This window comes from Prosopis cineraria, unplaced genomic scaffold, assembly GCF_029017545.1.
Source record: "Prosopis cineraria cultivar Desert tree isolate PC_DT_omini unplaced genomic scaffold, ASM2901754v1 PC8, whole genome shotgun sequence".
NCBI classification, from domain to species: domain Eukaryota; kingdom Viridiplantae; phylum Streptophyta; class Magnoliopsida; order Fabales; family Fabaceae; genus Prosopis; species Prosopis cineraria.
Window position 1 is genome coordinate 13,988,222 of NW_026555339.1, and position 10,356 is coordinate 13,998,577.

Genomic DNA, 10,356 nt, shown 5'->3' on the forward strand with positions numbered 1-10,356 from the left:
TGTGGCCGATACCAAATATGTTGTCCTGGATTATCACGGTTGACGAGAATGCGTAAAGAAGTTGCCACTATTGACTGAGTCGCTTTACATATATGTATAATATTGCCGACAGACGAATAAACACCAAGAGCAGTTTCAAAGGCGTTTTGAAAATTTAATATTATTCTACCCATAAAATGACTTCATAGTTTCACAGTTTTGCCTTGTGAAAAACGCAAAGCAACTTCATTCTGCTATTATTGTTACTCCTTCTTCCTCCTTCTTCTCAACATCAGATCATCATCGCTATATACCTACTCGCTCCAGTCATCTTCCAAACCTGATGAGGTGAAACTTGAGTAAGCAACTTTCTCATTTTATTGACTTGTTCGTTTCAGACTTTCATTGTCATTATTCTCTGTCCCTGATATGGGTTTCTTCATTGCTTCTCTTTGCTTTGTTTGGAGAAATTGAATGCGAGAGTGATGGAGAAACCAGGAGCTGGTGGAAGGCCAAAGGCAGTTGACATATGGGAACACGTCATGGTGTTGGAAGGGAAAAAAGTGAGGTGTAAACATTGTGGATTTGAATTTGCAGCAAGTGCTAATCGCATCAAATCTCATATTCATCAAATCAAGGGTCAGGGAATTCGTCTGTGTACTGCTTTTCCTCAGCTTTGCGATACTGCTTCCAGAAAAGTCACCAACAATTTGAAAGGGAAAGAAGACCTCATTGATTCACAAGGTATGGAATAATATTATTTTAGTTTAAACAATGTATGATGGGAGATTGGTACTTAGTTATCTTGTTAGGGTATTATTAGTTTAAACAATGTATTTTAGATTGTGTCTATAAGCTTGTATATTCTAAATTGGCTGTATTTTTTAAGTCTGGCTGTCATTAAGAGGGATTAGGGCTAGGCTGGAAAGGCTTCACATTTCTTATTATTATACTTGAGCACATTTTGTTATTACTTTTTTTTTTGGGCCAAGAACATTTTATCTAACAGTCAAAAGGAATGTTGTCTTGAACCTCGTGCAGAGTTGTAAAGGCCAAGCTAGCTCTTAAGGACTTACAGTTTATAATATCTTAAATTGACAATATTTTCTCAAGTTCAATTCTCATTAACAAAGCTTAGAGTCAGACTGGAAAACCTGTATTTTTTTAATTTGAAATTTTAATTATTCTAACACAAAATTTAATAAATTGTTTTATTTTTATATGTCAATTTAAAAATTAAGATAAACCAAATAATTTCAGCCATGCTATTTTGAAATATCAACAATTTCACCCACATGTTCACTGAAAAAACAAAGAAAAATGCAGGGCCTAAACAGGGTTACTCAAAAGTCCTGGCTCATTTTTAATGGACTTACACTACAATAGTTTGGCGTAAAAGTCATTTTATGCTAAGATTACCCATTTTTAAAGGTTGGTTCTAAAAAATACGGGGCCCAATGGGTTGATGACTTGACTCATTCAAATTGTTTAGCCCATGTTAAATCTAATACTTCTGACTGTTAACAAATATTCTCACCACAAAACTATTATCAATTATGAGTGTCTATATATGTATATTTTTTTTTAAAAGGACGTCAGGTATAAATTTTATCGATAAATTCTCGTTTATAAATTTAGTTTTTAGAAGGAAAAAAAACAGAGAAAACCAGAAACTAGGACCAATACCTTATAGTACTAATTAGACTGTCTAAGAACCTATAGGCATATGAGACGCATAATATTAGTCTTGACAATAAAAAATAAATTGCAAAGATATAAAAAAAAAAAACAGAGAGACAACTTTTCCTTTTGTCCCCTTTCACCCTCTTTTGCCAATTTGTTTGTTGGTGTCATTTTGCACTCTCTTCACCTTGGCGAAGTTCTAACCTTCTCAATGAAAAACTTTACGTTGAGGAAGATATCACTAATTAAATCCAGTAATGTTTGAATCTAACCATATTATTAGATATTAGATGTTTATCAGAGAAAAAGAAATACTCAAGAAGGCCTTCAATTCTACAAAATTCTAAATATTGTTTGATTTTTAATACCAAACCGTCAAACATTTAAGAAATTAATTTATGTTTAATATATAGCATTTAGCCTCTTCACACTACCTTCAGGGAATTATTTTAAATTTAGTGAAGGGTTCGTTTATTGAAGTTTAAACTGATTTTAATTAAATTAAACATAATAGAATAAGATAAAATGTTACTCAGATTAACTTTTCAAAATAATCACTTTCACGAAAAAATGTTTTAAGCATATTTTTATAATTAAGTTACCTAGGTTTTGGACAAAAAAAAAAGTTACTTAGATTACCTTTTTAAAATAATTACTTTCTTAACAAATGCTAAATATTCATCAATCTTATAAAGATTTTAATTTGAGTTGAGTTAAACAACCATCGCTTATTGAACATGATCATTTCTTATAGCTTAAATAAACAGGCCTTAAATCTCCCCCCCCCCCCCAAAATAGTGATGGCTATATACAAGGATATTTCAACATCAAGCTTTCATTGATTGACATAATATGGGATCAGAAAGGTAGTATTTAAGCAATACTTTTTATTATTTGTAATATTTCTCTGCCTAAAGATCACAATATGTTTTTGTATAGTGGATTGTGATGATCAGTATATTAACTCTAAACAAGACATTAGTTTTTCATTTACTAGAGTGAGAAATGATTCATATGAACGAAGTGAGAGTTAATTTAATAGCCTAGTCACTATCAATTCAAAGCTTACAAATTTGAATTTCTGTTGTGATTTTTGAAACAAATTGACGTACAACGCATACAGATTTATCAACACTGGATAGGGCAAGAGATTATAACAAACCCAGTGAAACAATGATTGAGTGTCACATGTCCCCCAAAACAATGTGGGAAGGGATAAAGGCTCTCCAACAAACACAAATCCATCAAGAGAGGTTTCAAGTTGGCCCTTTCTCTGTTTCTCATATGGTGAATGAACGTGACTTGCAGTTGATACAATATGTTTTTGAACAATCATGGTTAGATTTATATGCATCCTTCGAGCTATATTTCTAAATAGTATTTATGTGTATTTGTTTTTTAAGCTTAAATCACTTGTCTTATATTTTATTCAGTGATGAGACAATTTTCTCCTCACCACCACGTTTATATTTGAATCAATATGAATTTACCACACTTAGACCGCAGACTTGTTTGGATTCTTTGGTGAGTATTTACTTATATTTTTATTCTATTTTTGTTTTAATTAAGCAAGGTCTTGGTGGTTATGTTAAAATGTAAATTTTTCTGTTTTCCTAGGTAATAGATGTTTTTGTTGATATCTTGACTGACACTGAAAGGAAGAAAAGTAAACTTCTGAATTGGTATCTTCCGGTGATGTTTTCGGTGATATCTTATTCCCTTTTTAATTGGATGATATATGTTTATTCTCAAGTTTAAAAAAAAATATTGACAAGTAAGTTTTTAATGGTTCTTTTGTTGTAGCATGTAGCATTCAATAGTGGTGATTTAAGTTTGTTCCTTGACTTTGTTGCACGACATAAAATGGAAGAGAACTACATGCCTGACTCCATATATTTTGAGAAGGTATTAAGTTATTGTCTTCTTTTAGTTGATCTTTTATTTACCATTATATATGATTTCTGTTTTTGACTATATGTGTGTGTGTATATATAATATATATCAATATGATTTGTTTGATCGCATATTACAGATGTTTATACCTGTCCATGTTGAAAAAAATTCACATGGACATTTTTATTTATACATTATTCATGTGAAGAATCAAGTTGTTGAAATATGGGATTCTCTTCGCGATCATTTTGTGGATGAAAGTGAACGTCAACAAAGAACAAATAAACTGGTAAGTGATAAATAACTGTAATATTCATTTAATTAATACATTGATATTGATATTTTAATTCTCTATATAGAATTAATCTCGTACATGTAGTTGCTTGCTATGGAGAAACTCTTCGGGGACGTTGCGTTCGCAAAATTTCACCAGAGAATGGCAAGCAATATCTCATTACAGCCTAATGATAATGGGTGAGTTTATAATTTTTTTATTCTAAATTATAAGCTTTATTAAAACAGGTGTGCATCCTGACCATATCATATTTCTTCATTATGTAGATATGATTGTGGTATATTTGTTATTAAATATATGCAACAATCAGATAATTATGTGAGCCAAAATCCTTCATTTCAGGTATGCATGCTTGCTTGCAAACTAGTTATTGTTAAATTCTCTATAAATATTCATTCACATATACCCATGCATATGACCATAGATGTGCAAACACTCTTAATCATATAAATGATATGGACAAAATGTGTAGTTTGACAGTAATAAAGAAAGATTGGATTTGGCTTTAGAGTTGCTCAAGAGTGACTTAAACCAAGAAAGAGAAATACTATATCATAAAGCAGCAGGAAGCCATTCACAAGTTCTAGGTGAAGAAGATATAGACTCATGTGGAATTAATAGAAAGCAGGTTGACAAATGCAAAACAATATTTGATGTTGGCAAAGGGGCATATATGGAATTGGATGATTCTAATGCTAGAGTCAAGAGAAAAAATGTCAGCTCGAAGACAGGTATATACTTCAACTTTTTTTTTTTTTAAACAGAAACTTCAACTTAAAGTGTATACAGCCTTTTTTGTAGTCATTTATGCAACAATTTAATTTATATATTTTTTCTAACTTCTCTTAAAGTAAGGAATAGCTATCCTTATATGGTTCTGGAGTATTATCATTTTATTTTTAAGAGATGGTGAAGAATATATAATGCAATATATTCAATTTGTTTTTATATTTTATCCTTGTCACTTCCTATATTTTAAAGAAATAATTTATATCGCCACTTCATGTTAATCGATTGTTCTATTTTTATTATAAGGATGTGTTAAAGGTTATGTATTGCCAACAACGGAGTTAGTGGGAGAGAAGTTTCAAAGTTATATCAAGCAACTATGGAAATGGATATCAGAAAAAGAGGTATCAACAATTGGGATATGGGGAATGAGAGGAGCAGGGAAAACAACTTTAGCAACTCATGTGAATAATATGCTTTTAGAAGAAGCCAGTGATACCTTTGACCATGTTATTTGGGTTACTGTATCACAAGATGATAGCATTTATGAGTTGCAAAAGGCCATTGCAAGATCAATTAATTTAGACATATCTGATGAGCATGATGTGAAAAGAATATCTGGGAAATTATTGCAAGCATCCAAACATATAAATAGATATGTGCTTATTTTAGACAATGTTTGGGATCCTATCTTCTTAGAAGAGGAGGTTGGATTTCCTATTTCGAATAATGGGATTAAATTGATCTTGACAACTCGTTCGCGGGAAGTGTGCCAAATAATGAACTGCATGAAGAGCATAATGCAAGTGGAACCATTAAATGAAGAAGATGGTTGGGAATTGTTTAAAGCAACTCTTGGAACCTATATAATACAATTTAGTAAAGTGGAGCCAATAGCAAGGACTGTGGCAAAACAATGTAAGGGTTTGCCCCTTGCAATCGTTAAGATAGCGAGAAGCATGAGGGGAAAAGAACACGAGAGAGAGTGGAGTCGTATGTTGGAATGCCTTCAAAACTTGGACGATGGGCAAAGTGATATGGACAAGTGGGTATTTTCGGTATTGAAATTGAGCTATGCTTGCCCAGATAATAAATTACAAAGATTTTTTTGGCACCCTGCAATAAGTAACAAAGAACATACTTGCGCTTCATGCAAATTGCTCAGACGCCGATGCGCCATAGACTGCATTTTCGCTCCCTATTTCCCTTCCGACGATCCCCAAAGGTTCGCCATCGTTCACATGGTTTTTGGAGCTAGCAACGTCAGGAAAATGTTACAGGTTCCTCACCACTTCCCCTGTTCTGTTTTGCTTGCTCGCAGAAACACCACACCACCTTTAGCTGTTCTTTCAAGGTTTCACCGTACTTATCTTGTACAAACACGGGACAAGACATGATGAAATTTATAATAATTACAGCATTGAAAAAGTAGAAAACCTTACTTTTCAAGTACATATTTGGTCTCATTTTGCATCTTTTATAATGAATGATTCAGGAACTTCCGGTGCACCAGAGAACCGAAGCAGTGAGCAGTCTAGTGTATGAAGCTAGTGCGAGAGTGAGAGACCCTGTTTATGGTTGTGTTGGGGCCATATCGTACCTGCAAAACCAGGTCTCGGCGCTTCAAATGCAGCTTGCGGTGGCTCAAGCAGAGATACTCTGCATCCAGATGCAGAATGATCCGATGATGCTGACAAACCCAGAAATTGATGGCCCCCCATCACCCCAAGTCCTTCTTTCTCCAAAATGACCTCCCTCAGTATCTCAATTTAACTTCTTCTTGCAATGTACTTCATCGTGATCACTCTCTCAAGAGAGATAGCATCTTTGGACACGACATGTTTCTTGAATAAGAGTTTCTCACATGCTTTAGGTTTCATGGCCTTTTTTGTTCCATCGTATCCACGATTTTTTTCTGCATATATAACATGAAGGACGAGAAGTTGTCTGCACTACGATTATTTTAGTGCTACGGAGAGAAGCTGGGAGTAATATAGGGTATAGCATGTGATTATAAGTGCTAATGAGGTAATTTAGAGGGTTCTGAATCAGTAAACCTTTAAGCTAATGATCAAAGGTGCTTGTAAATCAATGCATTGAGACGAGGGTCGGTTGGAGTTTGGAAAAAAAAATATATATATATATATATATATTATTTTGTACTTATTAGTTGCATGGTACAAAAAAATTAAAACAGGAAAAATTCTTCGCTGAGATTAGTTGACAGCACTCACAAACTCTCGAGGGTGGAAATCTTTCCTAGCTCTGGCGGTATTGTACCTGTTAGCCGGTTTATGAATGTGAATTGGAGTTTCAAAAATACATACAGTTCTTGAAGGCAAGGCAACCTCGCCAGTTTTGGCGGGAGCGTCCTGTGGAGATTTTATTCTTTCAGTGAACTACACGTTCATTCAATCATGCAAACGAAGATTGTCAACTAATGATGAACTCTATTTCCTTCCAATACACTGCTATTTCAGTCTACATGAACGAGAAAGATAATTTTCGAACAATAACAATTTTTTAATATCCGCATGCGCTGGCAAATACTAACAATTTCGAATAATGGTGATAGACTAATAGTGATGACGCAAAAGAGAGATAATTTTCTATATATTCTACAAAACTGGTACAATGACAGGAAACCAATAAATACATGCTGCTCATCGCAGGGTTTCAAAAAATTGTGGCATCTCGCACCGTGTAGAGTTGGTTACTTCGCAATACACCTTATTAATTAGGGATTTAATTACGTAGGTTTTCTAAATAAGACATCTTATTTAAATCAGAAGATTTTTCAGTGCGGGATGGACAGATATGACAGAGCATGGAAATGCAGTGTACTGAAGGTTGCACGATGTTGGATAAATTAAAGAATAACATTTTGTTGGTGTGGGGAGGAGTGATGCGCCTTTTGTTTAGGGTCATGGCAAAATCTAATATGAATTTGACAGAAATACCGGAAAATGGCGTGTGGCATGAAAGTTTGCAGAAAGTTTTCTTGGGTGGAAACCAAATACAGAAAATTGTGGATAGCACATCTTCAAATTGCTCTAAACTTTCCGCATTGCTTTTAGATTGTAATTATGATCTCAAATGGATCTTAGATGATTTTCTCAACAGCATCCTTGCTCTTACCGTACTAGATTTGTCTCATACTGCCATTGAGCTAGCGTTTGCCCAAATCGGTCTCTAACTTGGAATGCCTCATCAAATTATTGCTTTCAAATTGCTTGGTATTGAATTACGCATCCGTCATTAAAAAAATTGTGGCGGTTAATATCATTGGACCTCTCGTATACCATCATGACTGAAGCACCTTGTGGTTTGAAAAAGGTGGAAGCTATTTCAACCAACTTTTGTGACATTGAAGAGTTTAATGACTATAAGTTATGAGTTTCCAAGACAAAGACCATGTACTTAAAAGTTATATATTGTCTAACGAGTTTAGCTACGTTATCGGGTGTGATTGAACTTGCTATTGATGATGAGATTGCATTGCATGAGTATTTATTAAAAAAGGTTGTTTTTGGTGGAATTGTTGTATTGATTTGGGAAACAGAGTGGTGCTTCCAGGAACCTCACTGAGTCGGTTGATTGTAAGTGAGTGTCATCAATTTGAAGACTCTAAACCAATATGGATACCATTTACTCTATCCTTGCATAGATGCACCCCATTTTCTCACCTTATGTCCCTTGATATTAAGAAATGCAGCAGCATGAGGATTCCGATGATGTGGGAATTATTTGTACAGCTCCAATACCTAGAGACCATTTCTGTAGGATCTTGTCAATTGGTGAAAGATATAGTTAGACAAGATTCTAGCGATGACATTATTCCCCTTGCCACCGTCACCTTTCCCAAACTGAGATCTGTGCCATCGCGTTGGCTACCGGAATTAAATTCCGTATTCTGGGGAACCACGCTCTATCCTTCTCTCAAAGATTTTAGTGCGTTCTATTGTGAGAAACTAAGCCATCCATTTTAGTGCCTTCTCTCAAAGATTTCTTTTTTCGTCCTCTATTATTTTCAGGTTGAATCATTCCTTTTAACTTCCATTTAATTTTTATATATTCTCATTAGCAGGCCTCAACTGGATGAGCATTGATGTGATAAAGCAGGTCCACTTCTCCTCCCAAAAGTCAACTTTAATTTCTTTTATTACAGAGTTCAAATACCATTTTTGCTTACCATCCATTCTCGTTGGAGTCCCATAGTTCCAAGCTGCATTTCAAGTTTATATGGATATCATTTTATCACAATGAAAATATACATCTCCTGGTGTTGGAGTTCATGAATCAACTTTATTTTGCTTCAGAATTTCATACCTAGTGCTCATTTGTTTACTAAATGTACTAACTAATATCATGATGAGTCCCTTGTTAATTGAAAAAAGAGAGGCAAAAAATGACAAATTTAATATATTTTCTTAATATAATTTTACGTGATATAGTGCTTCCGTGCTTAATATGGTGGGACAATTTTAGTGGCCACATATATATCAATGATTTTGATAATTGCGTTGAAAAATTGATATTTGAATTTTGATGTCTCACAGCAATTCACGCATGTGATAGAACATGTACATATTTAGAACAAGTGCCAGAAAGACTTTTACAAGTTGTTGTAGCTAAACTCGAGACTAAATGCATTTTCAAGATATATATTCCCGCTCTCCCCAAACTGACATCTGTGTGTGTCTCCTCCAAAACTTGACTTCCTTTAATTATATGGATATCATTTATTTGCAGAGTACACATATGAACTTTACTAATGTTTCTGTTTGTCTTATTTTTCTTTATTTGAATTTTAAATATTTGTCATTAATTTATTTCAAACATTAAATTTGTGTTTACAATTGCTCTGTTTTTGCCTTTACTTCACTCTATCGTTTGGATTTTTAGTCTAGCACTTCATTTTACAGATGTCCAAACTTGAATGCTGTTCAATTTTGCAGTAACTGCCAATAAAAAAAAAAAGTCATGCCTTTTTCAACTTCAATTTAATCGATCTTTTGAAAGTTTGAGAGTGCATACATATTATTTTGGTTATATCAAGCACAACTTCTGATAACTGTTAACTGTACCAAGCCAATTTGAAGCATATATAGCTTGATGTTAATTTATTCTTTAGAGTTCAAGTGTGTATTTAGTTTTTAGTTTGTCAAAAGTTCATTTGTTATAAGTTTATTTTGCAAAAGTTAATTCAGTAAAAGTTAGTTGTTATAATGAAATTTATAATTAGATATATTTTTTCAAAAGTTATTTTAATAAACTGAAAATTGTTTGGATTATATATATAGTGAAATATGTTTTTAAATGTATAATTATAAAAAAATATTAATTTATGATGATTTATAATTTTTGTTATACAAATGTAATATATTAGAAATATTTAAAAAAATGTGATAAAAATTTTAAATAACATAAAATTTGTTATATTAAATAATAATAACATATATAAAGTTTGATATGTTGCAAAAATTATATAATAAATAGTTCAACATATATTAATATTGAAAGTTAACATGATTAGTTGTTCAATTTAAAATGTATAATTTAGTCTCTAATTAAATCGTAAAATCTATTTATCTTTCTATCAGAAACCACACTTGAAATATTAATAGCAAAATGAAAATAATTGTACAAAAATAATCCCAAGAGTAAAAAGTATAAAGAATTTTTTTGCGACAAAAGTATAAAGAAAGATTAAAAGTAAAAGAGTCATTAAAAATTTTGGAGTAACATGATCATATCACAAATCAAAGGGATAACAT

General features: G+C 32.8%; 1 protein-coding gene across 1 annotated transcript; it reads left to right on the forward strand.

Moving 5' to 3' along the window:
* Positions 1 to 207: 207 nt before the first annotated feature.
* On the forward strand, positions 208 to 6,458 carry LOC129318063 (uncharacterized). Its single transcript, XM_054962577.1, is given in 13 exon segments — positions 208 to 338; positions 447 to 723; positions 2,786 to 2,999; positions 3,096 to 3,186; positions 3,280 to 3,366; positions 3,466 to 3,567; positions 3,764 to 3,844; positions 3,935 to 4,029; positions 4,117 to 4,192; positions 4,323 to 4,581; positions 4,886 to 5,859; positions 6,075 to 6,289; positions 6,291 to 6,458. Coding segments are annotated over 12 exon segments (2,595 nt in total). The 5' UTR covers positions 208 to 338; positions 447 to 464; the 3' UTR covers positions 6,433 to 6,458.
* Positions 6,459 to 10,356: the final 3,898 nt, after the last annotated feature.